Raw genomic sequence first — 22,443 nt, 5'->3', positions numbered from 1 at the left:
TCAAGGATTCTGTGATGCTTGGTTGAATTCAGGATTAAAGTACCTAATCGAACTAATTATTGCGCGAATCAAACCGATTTCTTTTGGTGAATAGTAACACTATTGATCCCTCTGTTGGTTGTTTACTATTTTTCTTTCTCTATTTTTAGTGAAGACAATACTTGGATACCCTTTTCTTCGATAAAGATAAATGGTAGATCCTGGCTCCACTGAAGTATATGTAGCGAAGGAAATGCAATGGATTTTACCTCGGTCGTAGGGTTATAATGTTCGTCTCTGTGTCAAGAGGTCGTGGTGATCGGTTGTTTGCACCAGGGATAAAGAAAGGTTCGTTGGGTATGAGGGTAAAGGTACGTTGTATGGTGGTTTGAGGTTCTGTTGTGCAATCTTCTTTGAAGCTTATATTGTATATTTTAGCGTAAGCAAATCTTGTACCGTTGCATTATTTTTTAAATATTCACTCGACTGAAATATTTGTTTTATGTAGGATATTCATTAAATTTCTAATTTTTCTTTACTTGACATAATTAGCACACACGTTTCATTGTATAATTAGCAGAGCACTCGTTCAAGGGCCTAACATACAACAATTGTAAAAATGTAATTGAACGTTCATTGTCAGTTCGTTGCAAACGAAACGTCTCTACTAGAAACTAAATTGTGTAAGAATGACAAAATAGGAAGAAGGTGGCGAGGAGATAAGTCAGTTCAATCTTTCTTTCTGTTGGATTTCATTGACGGCTAAATGAAAGGATGGGCGAAAAATTTCGCGAAGATAAACCTTACGTTTTATTGGCTAGACCGATATGATCGCGAGAATATCAGGTCATGGAGTATCCAACCACAGCTTTGTCGGATTCCAAAAGATTTCAGGATTATGGGCGCACGTAATCTCCTATAAAATGTTACGAAATTCTTCATCGATTCGAACATACGTAACCACTCAAAAGTATATAGGCACTTGTTTATTTTTAGCAATGCGTTATTTAATTACAACGCTATAAGTAGAGAGATTGATATCTTATCAGACTTGTCACAGAATATTATTTCACGATATAGTCTATTTTTTTAAATAAATACGCTGTGAATAAAACTGGCATTTTGAGTTTTATCATTTAATATAATCACGATAGTCGTGTCTCGTCTCATGATATTTCAAAATACTTTATACGACGTATCCAATATATTCATAAGAAGCTTCAAGTACTTTCACGAGCCACGTCCCACTACGAATTCACGGGAAATATGTTTCGTGTTCTAAGCATTTCTTGACTGGTAATCAATCGAAGATAGCTTGATATTAAGAAGAAATCGTTGGAAGTTTCTTCTGTCTGGTCGATTCGTTGTCGCGAAGGACTGGCCATTGTAGTGGAAAAGTTGTTGCTACTAATTGAACAACGCTCGTTATCCTCGGACAAGAACTTCGAAGATTCAGAATGCTGTTATAATACATTCAAGAAGGCTCGTGGAACACTTGAGAAAATACTGACCCATACTGATTCGGTAATAAAGTAAGCTTCACGGGCCAACATTTATAGATTTCTGCAGTTAAATTTGTACGTAGCGTTGACGAGCAGGCTGCTCGCTTAGCGACGACTTTATTCGAAAGCTCCTATATTTTTATGACCGTTAAATCCAAGCATCTCAATTAAAAAGTTATTAGCCAGACTGTAAAGATGTTGCTTACGAAACTAGTCGAAAGTATTGCCCAACCATCTGAGGCTACCCGGATTTTCGCATCTTTTACAGTAGAGCTTATTGAATTTTAAAATCGCTCTTCTCTGAAAAATGAGAAATCTCACTTAGATTTCGTTCACTTACGACCTTCGCATGAAATTCATTAATGAGTTAATCATTTAATAAGATACTAGTTGAAATTTTGTTCCGGAAAATGGAATTCTCTAAATCACCACCACATTTGTATCAGACATTGATAATTAATCACGAGACAAAGTAAGCAAATTATCTTCGATAACGAATAATTCGTAGCTGAAAGTCGAGCTGTCGGGACGCATTAGTGCGACGAACATTGTACAGTAATATCGTGCGAGCGTGGGCGGTGTTAACGAGATAGGGGTGCAGTTACTGCCAAAACACTCGTAAATTCGACAATTGAGCAATAGCAGAGAATCTTGGACGATCTATGTATTATCAGCATTCCCAATTTTCGTACAACGAAATCAAATTCAGAATAGACACTTCCATTGAAAATCTTACGAAACTTTGAGTAAAAGTCCTTTAGTGAAACTATTCCACGAAGAAAATTGCGATCGGTAAGTGGATACGATGGTTCACGAACGTATTTAAATATTCAGCGTGGAATTTTTTTTCTGATATAACAAATATCAGTCTGATAAACAGACGTTTCATTACAGCGCAAATGTTTCCTATAACACGTACAATATAGCGACGAAAGGTTTCTAGAAGTATTAGTATACTTTGGTGGATTACTGTAATGTTAGAAGGTTGAATAAAAACATGGCGAATGTCGTAGGATAAAATAAAATGTGATGAAACGAGAATAAGGAACTGCGCATTGTGAGATAATTATAACTACTAGAAATAAACGTATATAAAGAAAATCGTGAAAATTCAAACATGAAAAGCGTAGAAGTGATTTAAGACGAAGTTGCTTGCTTATCTTCCGACAGATTGAGCGGCGTATTGGCCATCGTTGTTCCTCTAGTTCAGCACTAGCTTCCAGAAATAGCACGGATCAACGCAACGTTTCACCGATACTGACGATTTCGTGCACGTAATGCTTCATTCTTACACGACTAGGATATCGTCTCTGATTAGTATTATATTCGCGAGCATCGAACGAGTATAATCCTTCGTCACCGAGCAACCAGCATCGACTGAGAAGAATCTTTCTGCCAGACTTTCTGGCTCATTGCCCTCCACACCTCAGTGTTCTCTTTGTCCCTCGCCGTACCTCTCTTAACGTGTTATAAATTATATACACACGCGGTAGCTCGTGTAGTGGAAATCGTTGACAGTAACGCGCCACTTTGAGCTTGCTGATGAATCGCAGGGATCGTTAGCAGATCCGATCGATACACGAGTGGATACCCGATCGATGAAACCGCCAGCAATATTGATGTCCCAGATGGTTACGTCACAGTTTCGCTTAATCAGCGGGATTTTGGACGAACGAGCAGTAAAATATAGGCTGATTCGATATTGGTATTATAGCTTTAAAATTGGAGTTCGCCGGGTATACCAAAACCCAATCACCTTAATTATACTTTGATATTATAATTTCGCAAATTTATGTATTATATTCAGAATAAATTATCTTTGTACGAAGACCACAAAAAGGAATAATAAGTCTTTCAATCTTTTTTCGTTTTTCATATAAGAGCAATTTTGAAATTCAATACCTATCACCAGTTACGTTTTACCAAGGCTGTCTTTCTGTTAAATTTTCCAACACCAACTGTGCACCGTTAGTTTCTAGCGATACTTCATGAATTTGTAATTTATTACTGGAAGGCCTAAATCCTTCGATTGGATTAGGTTTCGTGTCTCTCTTAGTATACAAATTTCCATGAATATGCAAATACTTTTGTTACAAATGTTGTATATGTCTAGTGTATATAAAAGAAAAATGAATTTATGGACCGGATACAGCTAAGAGCCCACTGATTTCTACAATTTAGTTGAGAAAATCTTTAACTCTCGAAATTTAAGCTACGTGCTCGGAGGATCGAGAAGGTTCAAACGAAACGAATCCGTGAAAAATACGTGAGATTAGCTCACCAGCGTTCCGTGTAGTCGTGCGCAAGCTTTCATCGTGGGACTCTCGCGACTTAGATCAGCACCGTTCAGGCCGAAAGACAATGTCTAACTGGCGTGCCTTTTCGCCGCTTGAAGAGAGACCCTTCTCCGGTCGCCCGTCTCTTTTTGCTCGAACCAGAAAGCTCAAAGGGGTAACATATGCCGATTCTCCCCTCGCGCGGCTGACCCTTCAGGGGTCAGGAGAGCACTCGCCGAAAGGGGTCGATAATCGAACGAACGTGTCGTTTCATCTGTCGTCTCTGTTTCACTTAAAATCCAGGTAGAGAAGATATGCCTCCTTCTTTTAATTTTATCGTTTCATTACCGTGTTCTTGTATCAGAGTATCGATCAGACACGAGAAAATAAAATGGTTCGTCGAATATTTATCTGGCTTCAAGCACGTTCCGTATCACGTGGATCACAGCTGATCCGTGCTGGATTTTCTATTTCAGAAAGATGAAATAAAAGGAAATTATAAAATCTAATGATTTGCATCAATATTCAAACACCACGGTTTTCGAGAAATTATTACTCAATATATTTGTTCATAATAGTGTTATCGAATTAATTGTTTTTTAATATAGCACGACTGTTGTAGTTAACAGAAATATAAATTTTATTTATTTAATGGATATAGTTTTTCATATAATATGTGATATAACTAAATAATATTAATATTAATGCGAGCCACTGTACATATTATATACAGTTATAAAGTATATCGAATTATTTTATACATCAGGTATTTTTCCATAGAATAATAATTTTTGATATTTTATAGCCATTATGAAACATAACTTATTTAATTCGTATAGTAAACATAACCTATGATTCATATGTCCTGGATGACAAATCACACAAAATTGGCGCGACACGGAACGTGCTATCGGTCCATTTCGTCGCCGTCCGATATGACTATCGAATAATTTAAACTTAGAAAGATTTCTAGATTGATCCATCTTCAGCCACCGTTTCGTGGCCCGAATTTCACCAGCTGATTTATACGTCCAGATTATCGCGAGGATGATGTCGCGAAGAAACGCGAAGAGGCGATATCGACCAAACAGAGGGCAGCACTGTTGCTCCCGTCTGTACCAAATGAACATTCGTCATGAAAAAAAGTGTTTTCCTTTTTATTTTCCGTTGTCGACAATTCTCTAACAAAAATCTGAAACTTATTCAAAGGATATGGATCAGAAGTGAAATATTCCAGGTATCTGTGAAAGTTATTTAAAAGAATTCATTATAAAAAAGATAGATGACAAAAGATTTAGTTCCAATTTAATTCGCTAATAAACTTTCGCTATGAATTTGCTGAACAATTTTATAATTTATTCGTCTGAAATGTTATCATTCGTCAAAATCACATGGATGTTTCTTACAACAGGCTAGCAATTGTCGGGCACAGGTTAATTATTCTACGAGGCTTTTCAAAGTAGATCCTACGGAGACTTCTTATCAGAGAATTCCCTAGATAACACACAACACGGACGATTAAAGGGTCAAGCGGAGCAATTGTTGCTTTCAGTATGCTCAGTTCCCCGAGACTGTGTAATGGGCATAGTGAGCCGCACGCATACTGTTTCAAAGAGGCCTCGACCTCACCCGCATACTGAATGGCGATTTCAAGTTGATTCCGCGTTTCTCTATGCATGCTCGCTTTCTCGCCCTCCGCAGCCACCATCGTGTTATTCGCTAGTTCCGCGGTGCCCCATCCTCTCAAACTACGAGTTCCCAGTTTCGTGGACAGCTCTTACAACCGTGAAACAGGTAGTTGGCCCGTGTCACTTTGTAGCCTAGCGGTGACCTGTGTGAAGGCGAGCATGTTTCGAAGCTTGTCGCGTGAAAAGGTTTTTCGCCTGGATGCGAAATTCTTTTAAGAAGGGGATTAAATTGGTCGCCCGTATTTAGGAAAATTTGTAAAAAAATTATCAAGTAAATCGATATTGTTTAGTTGGAAGTATATACATTAATTTTTGTTTGGTAGTGTTAAAGGTATTTGGATGTTTTTACTATTAGAAAAATAATGAATCAACAATTGTGCTAAGTAATTATATGTATAGTAATTATGTATGATAGTAATATGTAATTTGAGATACTTGGGCTTAATTAATTAGTAGGCACAATGACGTAAAAATACTTTTTATAGCCAGTATACACATAATTGATGAGATTATAATTGCAATGTTGAACATATGATCTCTTTATACCCTACGATCTTAAATAACATAGTAATCAACGATTTTAAGAATTTCTTACTGATTATCAAAAATCACCTGATTTTTTTATGCATATGTGTACAAGTTTCAACGCGTTGTTCCTTCGTGTATAATATTTGCCTTAAACGAATAAGATATTGTCAGAAAAGTACTTTTGTTCAACAAAAAATTCGCGAGCAAAACGAATCGACTAGAGTCAAACACGGCCACCCTTTCCACTTGTTTAAAAGGAAAGACAGCTTCAGGTGGAAGAAATATCGAGGTATGTCGATAGAATGCCTGGAAGGAGTCCACCGGAGGTGCAATTTAGCCATGCACCGAACTGCACAGAAGAGTCGACAGGAAAATCCTTTTGAGAGAGGAGCCAAGCCGTCGAGAAAGCTCGCCCTCATAATTGGTCGTGGTTGACAGCTGGAAGCTTTCCGAGTCCTTTTCGGTACGATGCTGGCGATTCGCGCCCAACAACGACGCGTTTAACGATCGACAGTGACGTTATCGCGACGATTCATTAACGAGCACGATGCAATCTCGCGAAACGGCGACCTTTGCCATCGAGTCTCACTTTTCCGTGCCGATCATCGCAGCAAACTTCCTCCGAGAAGCCGCGTCATTTCATTTCACGACCACGTCTGTTTCCAGATAATGAGAATTTCTGAACTCGAAAGTGCAACCTCGACGATTGTGGTCTATTGGACTGGAATATGATGGAATATTTGATGGTAGAATGGAAATGATATCGAGAGATGTTCACTAGCGTGCACTGATAAACATTCATTTGATATTCAGAATTTATTAAAAAGGTTAGATGAGCAAGACAATTGGTGGCTTTGAAAAAAGTCGACTGTCCTTTTTATTGAAATGTAACTTAAATCAAAAATCAATTGGAATCAAATAGAAAAACTTGGAAAATAATCGGTAAACTGTATAATTACTTATATGAATAATTACCAAGTTTATTACGCCCAAAAATATCTCGTTTTACACGTTTCATCTCTCAAAACGCATAAGCTTTAGTACCTAACGGATTTTACACCCACATTATATCGTTTCTGCCTAATGTACTTGTTCGTAATATACACAAGAAACGAGAACCATGAAATTGCTATTTCACAGCGTCGAACGTTAACTCGCTTAACAAGCAACGGCGATAATAGGATGGTTGTGATAATCTCGTATATTTCCCACGCAAATTTCTCCAACTCAAGTAGTTGTATATATATAACGTGTTATATAAAACAATTCCGGATACCGGAAGGCGATGAAAATTATTTGACCGCTGAGTTCCTGCCAGTTATAGGGATAGTTGACGTCGCAATCCTGCAACGTGGTCTTTCATGAATAAATCTGCATGCGTCTGAAAATTCGCTTGAGCCCGTTGCTCTCGTCGCGCGACAACGTCGCGCGGTATGTAAATGTTATCCAAACACGCAGTTGTATTCCGACAGTCGGTATAAATTTAGATTTTCCCGCTGAAGGCTTCAGTTCTATCGATCCGGAATTCCAGTGCCGCTTTCTCCGCGCCTCGCCGTTCCTAGGGAATTATAACTGTACGTACATACGCGCACACGTAATATTTACCAGAGTTCGATTTATAAATAGTGGTATCGGTGAAAGAGAGAGCGAGAGAGAAAAAGAAAGAGAGAGAGAGAGTGTTATATACAGGTCCATAGGATCTGTGGGATTTTCTACGACATCGCGTAAACTATTTCCAAACTTCTCCTTTTAAGGTTACGCCAAGAATGCCTCTTTGAAGCACGCACGATGACATTCTTTCGGTCCATAGACGTTACTCGCTATGGATAAATCACAGTGAAGCTATAAGTTACGTTAATTTATAGATACTTTTATTGTTATTGTAATGTCGAATCTCTGCCCTCATATTTTAAGTAAATTTAGTATTAACTCCATTAGTTGTCATTCACCGTGAAATACAAGCAATAAAAACGATAAAACTGTATGTAATAAAGCTGCGTAAATTTATAAATACTATTATCGTATTTTCGAGTCTTTGACCTAGCTGCTCTGCTAGTGACCGAATTAATAGTTCGTTTATCGACGGTTCGTAAGTGGTACGCCAGGAATGTCTCTTTGAAGCTAGCTCAATAACATTCTCTCTTTACCTAGCCACCACTCGCCGTAAAAAGACAACAATAAAACTTAGAAAGATAAAAAAGGCTTGAAAGATAAACAATTTGTCAATACACCTGGTAATATCGTGTTTTTGAATCTCTGGCTATTCTCTGGGCAATTTCGCCGATGACTGAATTAATTGTTCGTTAATCGACGATCCGCAAGTGGGTGAAAGCCCTCGACTTCGTGTATTACGCGTGTATCTAGTAACCGGCAATCAGCGTTTTTCAATCGATCGACTGTACCCGTGTAACCAACCCGCTGATCGGTTAATAAACGTCGATTGCCACTTAGCCGCGGCACGAGTGTATAGCACACAAGCCAGCCATCGTTCGAGTAGTATAGGCTTGCGCGAGTCAGACTCGAGAAGTGAAAGACCGCTGTGGAATGACGCATATGTATTACCATCCATAAATCACTGTATGCTTATTTGAATGTAATTTTTACTAAAATAAATTTAGCATTTGTCTATATTTAAAACGATACGAAGTGAAAATATTTTACACATTACGCTATCATATATTACGCTATCGTATCTTCAAGCTTGATTACTCAACAGAGAAGTATATTATAATTATTATAATATTCAATTTACGACTTCAATATATGCGTCTATATATCTTTTACGTTTCTTTTCGCTATTTGGCACAAATACTTTTACCAAATAAAAATATAAAAGACTTGAATGTATTTTTAAATTGGCAATACTAAAATGTCTTGTTATATTTGGAGAAATCACGCATTCGAGGGTTAAAGAAAATGTGAACGAATTTTCTACAACGTAACAATTCCAACGTTCGTTCTTTCGTATTCTAAATATACCAAGCATCCCGGAACTTTTGCTCAATACTGTACACGCATACCATAGCGCCGCGCTCCTACCTCGCCAGGAAACTCTCGAAACTTCGATGTCTTTGGTCTTTCGCTGGTCGATAATTATTTCTCAATTTCCTCCCGTTATATTTACCTTCGTTTTTCACGAGAACAGCCCTCATCATCCAGCGAAATTTCAATCAGACCAAAGAAGCAATCAGCCAACGAAAACTCGAGAGTTTCTGAAGAATGCGAATGGTAAACGCAGGGAGAGCCCCGAGGATACTCGGTTACCGGTGAATTATGCGAGGGGAAATCGGTCGCCAGTTATCTGCAGCTCGCAGTCGGCTAGATTTCCTTCAAACGCGCTAGTTTTCCATCTCGAGATGGCGCGGCTGGGGTCGTTTCTCGCCGAACGCTCCACGCTGTTCTCTCGCATTCTTTGCATAATTAACTTTCTCAAGGGCTCCTCAAAGGTGTCCTCGGTTGGCAACATGGCGTTTAGTTGACACGATAGAACGGTTAGTCGCGAGTCCTCCCGACAGTCAATTCCCGCGTGGCCGTTGACGAGAGCTGAGGAAACAAAGGGAGCGAAGCTAGTAGCCAGCTTTGCATAATGAATACCCGTTTCTCGACTATCCTCTTCTTCTCTCCGATTCGTCTCGTGCTACGTAATTAGTCACGTGCCTCTCTCTCTCTCTCCTCGACCTCCAACGTCGCCTTCTAAATCTGCCGGAACTTTTTATCGAATCCACGCCAATCGAAGACGTTCGACGCTTTTCGTATTTGCGAGTTTGATTAATCAATGATAAATGGCTCGAGTTGAATGTTGTTCAAGCTGATTAGCATTTCGTAGGAATATGATCAGAAAGATATAAAAATACAAAACTACTGCTGTCTCTATATGAAAAATGATGCTCTTGAAAGTCTTTTTTATGTCAGTGAAATTCTGTTTAAAACATTTTCTTGTTAATCATCAGGAGAGTCTCAGATAGTCAGATTTATAGGGATGTACAAGTCACGCATCAATTACTATTAGAATTTTTGTTATGGAACAAGCAGAAATCATTCGTTGTTGATATTGGAGAAGATAGTAAACTTCCGTTTATTGTTGAAAGTATATGATCGTTTATAGAGGTGTAAAAGAGACGTAAACTGAAGTGAACATGAGGAATACGATCAGTGTCCTTGTACACGAAAAGTTTATAACTCTTTTGCTTAAATTCTTAATTCCTACTGGCACTTGGAGCTCGTCTTTGTGGAAAATTCACTGGCTGCTACTGTGAAAAACGACGACTTTACGGATTCGTTCATTCACGCTCCTTTCCATTAATTGTTTCGTTAATTCAGAGATCGCTGCTTAGGAAGACCACTCCGCCAGTGTGGAAACGGTATACTAGTCCTTATTTTGGGTGGGAAAGCACTCGTAAACCGGAGGCAGGTACTCGGAACAGAGCGCAGTTAATGAAACGTGAAAAAGGATGCGTGCAATTTCTGCTTTGAACACGAAAATATCTCGAGTAAATGGTCTTCGCCGAAAGAATGGATTTTAATCTTCAGGAACAATTTTTAATGATCTTTAACTGTTCGAACTTTAAAGTTTTTTAACATCCAAGTTTTCAGTTGAAATTTCCAAACGTTCGAATTCACATCTATTTGCAGCATTTTCAATTTTCAAATTCATAGATGTTGAAATCGTTTAATTGATTAAATTCTCAGCAATGGGTAATTTTTTCAATTTTCATTTTTAATTTAAGAATGGTGTCAAATTCGAACGAGGGGACAATGCATTTCGCTGGCTATTCCCGCTTCGTTAATGATCAACAAGTTAATTTAACAGTTATGTTAACGACTACCAGATGCGATGTTGCGCCAATGAATTTTCTGTGCGGAAACTGTCTGAACTGTGTCATGTTATCTTGAAATTATGCTAACGTGTACCTTTATATGTATATAACAGGCGCACTCTGTATAATGTTTGTAACAGTATGGCACACGCTACACAGCTAAAATTCTATCTTACTCAGTATTCTAACTCACAACCATCGATCTCATTCCACCTCAAATGCAAAATCCTCGTACTAGCATGCGTTTCAATTAAGTTAGTCGTGACTGCTACTATAAAATATTTTCGGCTAGGTACCATTGCTACCAGTCAACCATTATAACTGCGATACCGCTAACGGTATTACGAGGAAGAAAGACAAAACATTCGAGATATATGTAAAATTCCATTGTACGCGCGTTTAAGGGACTTGTTCTAACAAAAATGAGACAATTGACAATACATGGTACTTTCAACCAGCAACAACAAGCTTTCTAAAAATAAAATTGTATGATTAAAAATAGAATCTAAGATTAAGGATTACAAATCTTTTTCTCGCTTGAAAATTGGGATATAAAAAATTCGAAGGTCTTAGAAAGATTAATGTATCGAAACTATCGACACAATAATAAATACAACAACAATAATAATAAATCGTGAACGTTTTGTTTGTCTGTACTTGGTGAAGATTTATTTACAAATTTCCACGAAATCTTCAAAGATCGTCTCATTTTTATTTCACCCAAAATATCCCTCAAACTATACACCAACGTATTTTACATCCTGTGCACTAGTCTATGGTGCCAGATCCCATATAGAAATTCCCACAACTACGATCAGTGATTGTCAGAGAAGTGAAGAGACACTAGACAGAATCATGCGTTGAAAACCTGACGAATTTTCGCCGCGTTACGACGAACCTCGAACGATCTCGAATCGACAACGTATATCTGAGGGGGGAAACGCACGATGGACTGCTGGAGCGATTTACCTCTTTTACCTGGGCTGACTTTGAACGGGGATCGGCGACCTGGACGGTCTCGTCGGGAGGCAGCCGCCAGGAGTTCCTCTCGATGTTGACGCTGGCGTTCATAGCGGCCTCCTCCTCCGCCTCCCGTGTCCTTCGTCGTTCTTAACAGCTTCGTCCTTGCACAAGCACTTGCCCAAGGTCCCCAGGGTAACCCCCGGGCCACTCCTGGGGCCGAGGTCTTACACCAGCAATCCACAGTTCCTCACCTGAAACAAGGTGAACGAAATTGGTTCAATTTGAGCACCGAAGCGTTATAAATTGTTTGTCGAGTCACGTTAAAATTATATTAAATTATAATTGATAAATTAAAGTGGAACTCAATTTATCTGAACTCTATTTATTGAAACGAAACTTTATTTAACGACTTAACTGAACGCGAGCTTCTATTTGTGAATAAAATATAATGGATAACGCGAAGGATTTCTCAGCTCGTATTATATGAATTCCAATTATATAAACTGTTTTGTTCCCCGACAAGTTCAAGTAAATGGAGCTTTACCGTAGAAGTATTACGATGGATAGTATCACTTAAAATGGGGAATTTTTCTTCGTTAACTGGTCATGGAATAAGGAAAAGTTCTTTCATCAAAGATACATAATCTCCTTTTTCTTCATTCTTAGTCTCATTTTGTAAGATTACTCTTGTAAACTCTATCAGTATTCGCTATTTGATTTCAAAGCCAAGATGAGGCCAACTTTACTCTCTTTCATCTTCATCATTTATTTCGGCTTTCTTCTTCTTCTTTTCCTTTCATCTTAACTACGGGGTATCAAACAAGACTATATAAGTATCAGAAACGATAACAAGGCTACTGTTCTGCGTTTTGCCGCTCCTTAAACAAGACACACAGCTCGATAAAGTTTCATCCAGTTAGAGGGTAATCGAAAAAAGATTGGAGAACAGTTTGTGAAAGAATCCACGAAGGGCAAGGCGGAAGTGGATAGAAGAATAACAAGAAACTAAAACTGAAAATCGAATTGAGCCACGGCAATCGGTTAAGTTAAACACGAAGATAAATAACGAATCGAAACTTTATCGTAACACGGCCTTGCCGTTTGGATTCCATGATCGAGTGAATAGTGTGAATCGTTTTCAGGTCGATTAATATCGATTTTTTTTATTAGAGCTTCGGTCAGCGAGGAAAAAGGTTAAGGACGATTCTCATGAAATGTCATGGTAATTTGCATGAGACGCTTCATCGACATTCTTGTCTGCCACTTCGTTAGTCTTATCTGATTTTTATTCCCGCCGATGATCACGTAAATTATTTATAGCGTCGTTTTATAATTTTAATTTGGCGATAATTTTCGCCAATTATCAAGTCCCATTACGTCATCGAATTTAATCGATTTGAAAATGATAATAAATCCCTGGTTTTTAGAGTTGAGAACGTATGTAGGGTAATAAATGATATACATGTCCATTCATAAGTATTAAGCCACTAGCCTTAAAAGTTAAAATAAATGATTCTACCACATACAGCGCTTAAATTTGTATTTAATATAAAGTTTCGATTTTTTTCCATTTATCAATTATCAATTATAGCATATTTCATAACTTTACTCGCTCCGTGATGTCAAGCAACATCAATATATGTCCTACAAGTTCGTGGAAAGCATGAATGGACACTTTGAATCATTGACGAGAGATAGGGACAAAGGATAATTACGAATTCTCCAGGGAATTAAACCTGAATAAAGGATTACGCCGCTCGGCCTGTCCGCCATCCCCTATGAATAATTTAATTAAAGTCAAAATTTCCGGACGAGAACGCACACAGCCAGCCATTAGTTTATTTTCAATTTAAATTTCAAATCGCGATTAAGCCTGCGCGACTATGTACAATAAATTCTAAATACATGCGAGCTGCTGCATCGTATGCTAAACTTAAGAAACGAATTACGAAACAATTAACACTTCTATATCTCCACGTATACGAGTATTGTGAACTGTTTTATCAATATAAATATTAAACAGGAACAGAAGCTTTAATACAAATGAATCAATTTCTTCCAGTTTCTATTCTTATTTTCTAATCTTCTTTATACACCTAAAGGAAAATACTCTTAAATTCTTTGTTAAACAATGTTTCCATAATTAATGTTCTTAATAATCTATGCTCTGATAATCACGATTTTATTGCGCTATAACTCCATTTAAGTATCCAGATATTCATGAACGAGATAGTGCACATACTTTTACATCTTTATCATATCTCCGTCATCATAATGCACTCACGAGAGTTTAATGTTCCATCATTTCCAAATCTTCCACGTTTAGACGTCCTTATCTACTCGTCGACCCTTCAGGAAGCTCCAGTGAATTTTCGAGATCCTTTACAGTTCAGACGAAGCACATCTCGCAACTAACCTAACGCAACATCGTGATCGGAACATCGCGCGAGTCCTTGAAAACTTAAATGCATCCTTCGCGGACGAACGTTCGCCGAGTACCTTAGTAGGTAGAGATTTTGAGGAAACTCTTCACGTTCTGGAAAATCGTCTGGATATACGGCTAGCTACAGATGAGCCTGAACTTATGGGACTCAGGAGACGTGGAACTAGGCCCGATACCTTGACACCAAAGAAGTATGTTTCAAGGGACTCGATAGTTGTTACTCGTATCGACATCGAGTAGGATTAGATGTTCCCCGAGGCGTTGAACTTTGGTCTCGAAGATGTTTCACTCTTGAGAACTCTGAATTGATGTAATAATAGTTTTACTCCAGCAGTCTTTAGTGATTTTAAAGTTTTAAAGATAAATATTGCTCTCTGCTGCGGTGTAGTATTTATTTTTAGTCGAAAATTTTTAGTACTTCTTTTCGAGGTTGTAGGATATTCTTTATTCTTAAATGATAGGATTCGGTATTTTTATTTCGGTAGAAATCGAACATTTTCTAAGTTCTAAACTTCGACGTGCTTGACATTTGAATTTCGACTCCTAAATTGCACAATTCGACATAGATAACCTTCGAACTGTAGAACTTGATATCCTTTGACATCTAAATTACAGCATTCCACCTAAACGGCCATTAATTTAGAGAACTCGATACGAACTCGAGAAATGACCCCCAAATTGGAGAACTCTATACCCTCGATCACCAAATTAGAGAATTCGATCCGAACGACGTTTGACTAACAAAAACCTCCGCTTTCCAAAGTATTGTAGAGACTGCATGTTTTGAATTAAAATAAAACCAGACCATTATAAAGGGAAAGTTCCGCTCTTCAAATTCATGGTAATCCAAGTCCCATAAAATATTCATTTAGCTCCACAGATACGAGCATGTATCAATTCGGTAACAAGCAAAGACAAAGGACGGATGAGGGATAATGATTTCCCAATAATTTCCCTTGTTTCCCTTGTTTTTCTATTCTAATATTTTTAAAAGAAGTTTTTTTTTAATAGTAAAATATTTATACAATTGAAATAATTATAATGGAATGGCTGTATTTATATTGATCCTCCGCGAGTAGGTTTCTTACAGTCAGCACGTTATGTACAAAATTTATGAAATTCGAAACCGGATGATCGCTAGATCAACCGCGGAGATTAACATTCTCCGCAATATCGGGCGCTCATTCGGTAGACCGCCTGAACGCGTTCCGGAAGCGACTGTGAAACATAGATCGTGATAACGAACTAGCGATTCAGCTGGCGGGAATTTATGGGACGTAAAAGGAATGCAAAGAGCAGGAAATACGAACGGCACGAGAAACGCACGATACTTCCTTTCCGCCTCGGATTCATCGTCCTTCCACTCTTGCGCTTCACTCGCAGCACGCCTCCACCATTTAAATTCTCGTGATTGCATTTATAAAACTGCGTCGCGGAACAGCGATTTAACTGCCGTTGCCTGTCGGCCATTAACCTGAAACTTTTATTCACGCTGCTATAGACCAAGTGTCATTTTTGTCACCGTAGAGAATAGCGCATTTTACGTTTTTGCATCACGCCATTTCCATCGTTTATCATGTACTCGTGTCTTTCCTTGATACAAGCGGATGTCTTCGCTTACGATGCGTATAACGAAAGTGAAATATCCGAATCTCTTCTAAGTCAGAATGGTTACTTCGATTAAAGTAACTAAAAAAGTAAAAGATGAGAAGACATTGATATGCAAGCTTAAATAGTTATTAACCATAATATATAATATAATAATATAAGAGTAATAGATTAACAAAGGAAAGAGCAGTGAGAGTTCATAGTTTGGAAAATTAAGGTTAAAAGTTATAGTTCGGCTGTATATTTTATCGAATACAGCAAGAGTTATGGTATAATCAACTTGTTATTATCATCCTAATATTATTAACCACAGTTATGTTTGATAATCTATCTATTCAAGCTCTGCCTTATCAAATATGTATCTCCTTTCGTTGTTATAACGAGAGTGAATGAACCAACTCATATAAAAAATGGTCCACGTGATCAACATTTGAAATTGTCTGGACTATGCAACTTAAGAGGACACCGTTTCATAACGTTGTCGCGTTTATTGTTTATCGTGGTCACGGTAAACGAAGGGCATTCTTTATGCAAGCGCTGGTTACCGGAAACCTTATAATATGGTTGGCGCTTTTCTATCGTTCCGCGCATTGCTGTTTCGTAAAGAGAAATTGGATGAAAATACAGTACATGTACGACCGCATGCATCATTTCTGCTTCCCGCCCAGTTCGATGTGACACGATGTCGTAAAAGTACTATGTATTTGAACTGGTGGATTTCAATACGCCAATGTTTTATTGCAGAATCGCAAAATTACTGTTTCGACATGATACCATTCCGCATTCTACCTTCTATTGAACACGTTTCTATGGATCCCGCTCTCTCACCACCTTCATTGACAATCTTCTTTAAATCGTTTTACCTGCTATTATCTTAGCGTTGAAATTTAAGTAAAGTATAACAGATATATGTAGAAGATATTTCAACAGCAGATGACAAATTTATGATATTTTGTGAAAAAATGGTGTATTTAATATTTGAAGTACACTTTTGGAATCAATATTTTTAATATAATTATCTTTTATTATTCCATCGTTATATGGAATTATTCCACTGCTTCACAATTTATATTTCCATTTTAAAACTGATCATTACTATAAAATCTTATATTTTTCTCATCTTCACGCTTCAAGATATTATTCGATGATTGCAAAATGAATTATCCAAGAACTCGGACAAGATTCGTCGAATACATCAAGTCGACCGACAAAGTCGAGGATCAAGCCAGAGGGCAGCCTCGTCCAACTTTTAACGATATTATCGTCTATCCAGCTGACGCGGTGTCGAGGGTACGTCTATTAAATCGTTTTCAAGATCTTCTCGCTTTCTTCGCCTGGGATTGAATTGCATCCATCGCGCTCAGTCCAAGCTGACAAAAGGGGATGGGGAAGGAGCGTTTGCGGGCAAGTTAGATAATGAGGGAGCCGTCGGCTGGCCAAAAGCTATTGCCCGAAGGAATCATTTAATTACATCACCGGCTTCTTTTCATTCGTCAGGAAGCCGATAGGAGGCGGTCGAGATTGGCACCAAGGCACTTTGAACTTTTCAACGTCCGTGGCGAACGAGTCACGCCCCCTCCAAGACGGATTAACCTTAATTAAAGTTCTGCGCTCTATTGTCGCAACTCTGCTTTAAACATTGCTTCCCGAGTTGCACCGAATTTTCACTCGAGACGACCTTTCATTCTAAACGAAACGTCGGAATTTCAGAATTGATATTCTGGACACGTCGCTGCTCCTAGTTGCTCGCAAACGAGCAAGTGGGGTGACAAGCAGAATTGTTTCTTTTTTAGGAGGAATCAGAGCCGGTTCTTTTTTCAGTTCTATTTTTTTATTGCTAGACATGTTTGATTGATTCGGTGAGTTTTAATTGGCAATTGTCGAAATTGTAGAATAGAAACGGAACGATGGACGTCGGTATTTTTGACGACCATATGCAAGGTCTGTAGATTCGTAAGGATACGGCGAAATTTTTCTAGTTCACCAGCTTTTAAACGTCGAAAACGTGGAAATTTTAAAATTGCGCGGAGTTAAGTTCGTTAGACGAAATTGAATTCTACATCAAAATTTTACACGAATCTACGTTAGATTCAAATCTAAATTGATTTTGTAATTAATTACCAACATTCGTGTACCGCCATATATAGCTAAAATATCCGAATACTTATTAGCTATAGTGTATGTTACAATCTAATATATTACACAAGTTATCCACGTGTCACCTAACCACTCTAATATATCACCAATGGTACATGTAGCATTGTTGCAGAACCGCTGGTTCAGTCGGTTAATAACTTAGGAGAATACAGTGTTGCGTACATTGCAGCGTGAAAGGGTTAATTCCCGAACGAACATATTCGCGGGTAAGAACAATACGCTACAATGCTGTCAGAAACTAATGTGGTAATTAGGGCAGATTCCATAAACAGTTCCAAGATTAACCGCATACAACGATTGATAACAACGGATGAGGAAAGGCAGAATCACAAGAGCAGCGTGTAAGCAACGAGAGGAAAAACGGAAAGAGGACGTTGTCCTGGTGAAAGGGTTACCACGTTGCTCCCAGGTCGTGACGTCAGAAGGGGATGTGTTACGTCAGTAGTGCGGCAGACTGTGTGGGCTCGAAGCTTCGCTCGAATGGTGGTAGGAGGGTTGCTGGAAACCAGAGGGAGAGAAAGAGAGGGTAGGCAGAGCAGCGAAGGGGATGCAGGCGCCGTGGAGGGACTGGGGCAATGGTTGACGCAAAATAAGGTCGGCCACCCCGGATTTCATTCATCAGTCACAGTCCACGGTGGCCAGTCTAACTGGATTAATCCTCCACAGTTGTCAGCCCTGTCTAAACGACAAAACCGAAATCGCAATGGAGATTGATGGCAGACGCGTTTTACGCACGTGCGTGTTTCAAGTTGTTCGAAAGTTGCCGACGAATTCGCTCGATGGATTTATCTTCAGAGATTTTGTTTCTCTATGAAACATTCATGATGCTGTCTCAGTTAAAAGGATTCAATCAAAAGGAAGCAAAAGGAGTATTAATATTACGTTATGGATTAGGTTTAGATTAAAAATAGGATTTTTGACATAACTGTATCTTTCTATTGTTGGAAAATTTCTTAAGTTTAAGGGAGATATAACAGAATCGTTATTGAGGTGATATTTAAGTATAATTAAAGAATCTATTCATAGAAATTTTTTAGTAAATGTCCAAATGTATTAGTAAGTCGCTACATAAATGGAAGTAAAAGTCATTCTGTATTATAGAAGATATGTACGTATTTTTTTTAGCAAATAATTATGTATTCGATATTTGAGGATGTATAGGTAAGTACGTCTTTCGTAGCGAATGAGATAAAACGTTCCAAATCTTCCTGTTTCTTTAGATAAGAACAAAAATCGGGGCATAAAAACTCGAGAACCTGCAGGATTAAAATAACGGAACTAGTATCTCCAAGCTGAATAACGATTCACGTATTTGTCTCGCGATAACGAAATTTAAGAGGGATTTGTATTGTGCGCAATAAAAAGCTCCTTTTTAATTATTTGATGTTTGAATATGTTTTCTACCATTGTACTCGCGCTTTTTCTTCGACATCCAAGATGGAAATCGCTAAACCGAGAACTTCGTTGCGGCGGTGCGACGTTTTTACGATCTGGCATTCGTTAAGCGTTTCTGGCAAAAACATTTACACGGGACATGGTAAAAAAGGCAAAGTTCTTACGCTAATCGAATTTTCACACAGCTCCGTTGAATAGATCCCGCGAAACGTCGTCAACGGCTGCTTCTTTCGCACAGAATCCTGTCCATTTCCTTTCGCTCGCCAACCACTTGGCGCCAAATTGGTTCGTTAAAGTTTTCTTGCGACGCGTCTTTGAGGGGCCTTTCTTTCTTCGTCTTTAACTGCCAATTTCAGGCGAAGATCAACCGTTTCCTATCTTGTCGTTTCACGAGACATCGAGACCCGATAAAAGCTACTGGTCTCCTACCAGAAATTGAAGACAACAAAGGTGGAAAACGATGTGGAATTCGAAGCGGATTCGGCGGGCGAAGTGGAATGAGCCCGGTTTTGACGGTCTTCGAGTCTAGTCTCTAAACACAGTTATTTCATTTTTAAACTGAAACATTGTATGGATCTATAACATTAACTCGTAGCACAGTTCTATGTGGGATTATTTTACTAACTTTCAATAATCTACATTTATTTTATTATTACTCTAAAGATTTTTTTATTATTATTCTGTCAATAACGTTTGGACATTTATTCAGTTTCATAATGGTCCATGTACACCTTTCAACGAATTTTTCCTTTGAAACAAACTACACTATAATAACGCGATAAATATAGCCAGCAAAAAGAGAAACGAATGAACCGTTGTTTTCGCATAATGCCATTTACGTGAAAAACGACGTACCGCGAAAACGTCAACAGCGAGGGACTCGCGTTCACGAGGTCCTTCAATATTACAGCGGCACGTGCAAATGTAAAACGCGTCAACGTAGTAAACACGTTTATAATCATTAATGTCGGTCCATGTTCCCGTTTTCCACCGTCCAATTTTCGGTCATCGTCGCGTCGCGATAAACAGACACGAATTTCCATCGAATTCGATCGTTTATCTACCGAAACATATCGTTAATTTTCTCTGAAACTAACGAACTTAGCCGAAGTTTCGTCGTGTACTGCAGCCATTATACGATTCCGTAATTGCATTACCAGAAATCCTCCCAATCCTCCTCGGAAACGATTCGCGTTTTCGACGAGTATGATTTATGGTCGGCGCGAAGAATATCGCATGCACGTTTGCTGGAGTTCGCTCTGTATATTTCACGATAATTCCGCCTCTGGCACGTTCCGGCAGATATATTCGACCCAACCGACTCGTGGGTCAGGAATACGCGTTACTGCTATTTCGTGACTTCCAGTCTCCATCGCTGGCCTGGGCCCTGCCTTTACCCAGTCGTGCGCGCACATTCAATGCGTTTACGATGAGTGATTTACTGCGAATCGTAACTCGATAGCTACAGAGTATTTTCTGATAACTTTTATTACAAATCTTTTATTAGTTCGGTCAAATGTCAAATGCTAATTGGACTACAAAGTTTGAGGGTTACAAAGAATTTAGCCCCAAAATTGCCAAAAAATTATACTGGGTATTTGTACAGATTCCGAGTGCAATTGGGATCGTTTAATCGATATTTAACATTGATTGTGACGTATATTTCTGAATATTTCTTGCGATGCGCGTGTGTTAGTTTCGTGATATCGGGAAGTTCTATCGAGAGCAGGAAGCGAGGTTAGTGCTGCGGATATTAAGGCACTTGCATCTGCGACTCGTTTCATTATTTATAGAAGCATGTCTGTAGAACGGATGACAATATTTCTCATGAAACTCGATAATTGTAAATAGCTTTTTATATGACTATTCTACGTGATTACGGGTTTACCATATATTATGTTATTTTTGATAAAGAGGCTTCTATTCCTTTAAACTTTTAGCATCGCTATAAGTTTGTGCCTATGACAAAATTAATGTTGACTTTTATTAAAGCATAATTCTGTATAAGCATTCGGTTTTGTAATGTTACTTCAAATCTAATGGTCTTTGTACAATATATTTGGATACACAGTACAGGTTGGTAGTCCTAGTCCTAATTTACAAGATAGGATTAATTACATAAAATGTCTTAGACCTGTCGTTCAATTAAGATTAAAAGCATCTCAGACTTTAATTAATTACAATGGAATTTAATCATAATTCTGCTCGTGTAGTATACATCATTACACATTCAACGAACATTCAAGGGATCCTTGTAATTTCGAGGTGATTCATCGCGTCGTTTCCCGGAGGTTAGAACTACTTTATCAGCACACAAAAGCCGATTATAGTTTCCAGTAACTCAGCCTCTAGAAGCGTGTACTACCCTGTATAGATCTAAAATGATGTCGTTTCAGTTGGCACGAAAGTTTTCACGACCGCCGTTCCGTTGCTTACACGCTGTTTATTCGTTCTCGAAGAAACAACGTTCAAATGACAAGGACATTCAAACAGTTACTTCCAACGAAACGACTATTTTAACTCGTTATCCCACTTCAAACAGCTCAATGTATATTGACTTATTAAAATCAGGTGAATTAATATTCCTTTCTTAAGGATATTAATAATATCAACGACAAACGAAAATAAACGACATTGGTGTTACATATATGATAGCATTACGAAATCCATGTCCTGTCGACGGATTCAACAAGTGTTACGTGTAAAAATCGTTGGCTTAGATTGTCTACTCGATTTATCGAATGATGCTGATCAATTTTATAAATCGAGACACAGAAAAACAATGATCATGCACATTATTTTTTTATTCAGTTATATATTTTACTGTTTACTATGTATACCGCTATACATTCAAACGTATTTCTCTAAAATACCGAAAATTTTACACAGTAGTTTGTTGATAACTCGACAAATCTAGTCGCGTTACTGTGCTTTTAACACAACCCATTACCAGACTCGAGGATCGCAACTACCAATTCCCACCCTCGTTTCCCCATCGAAGCATCTTTTTAATTAAAACGAACAACGAAACCAGCCGTCTCTGCAGACCGTCACAGCACTTTTAACGACCATCTAGAAACGTAGGAA

General features: G+C 38.3%; 1 protein-coding gene across 5 annotated transcripts in view; it reads right to left on the bottom strand.

The window, feature by feature from the left end:
- The window catches only part of LOC132906927 (dipeptidyl aminopeptidase-like protein 6), a 117,954-nt gene that overhangs the window by 22,124 nt on the left and 73,387 nt on the right, over window positions 1-22,443 (bottom strand). For 2 of the 5 annotated variants that reach the window (XM_060959578.1, XM_060959580.1), the window contains exon 2: window positions 11,760-12,004. In XM_060959578.1, the coding sequence (XP_060815561.1) occupies window positions 11,760-11,861 (102 nt within the window). In that variant the 5' untranslated portion in view covers window positions 11,862-12,004. Of the gene's footprint in view, window positions 1-2,641; window positions 2,867-3,762; window positions 4,394-11,759; window positions 12,005-22,443 lie in introns of those variants that run through there. The other 3 variants (XM_060959581.1, XM_060959583.1, XM_060959582.1) reach the window with 3 other exon arrangements.

This window comes from Bombus pascuorum, chromosome 5 (assembly GCF_905332965.1).
Source record: "Bombus pascuorum chromosome 5, iyBomPasc1.1, whole genome shotgun sequence".
NCBI lineage: Eukaryota > Metazoa > Arthropoda > Insecta > Hymenoptera > Apidae > Bombus > Bombus pascuorum.
Note: the sequence above shows the minus strand (reverse complement) of the source record. Positions and strands in the feature narration are given on the sequence as shown.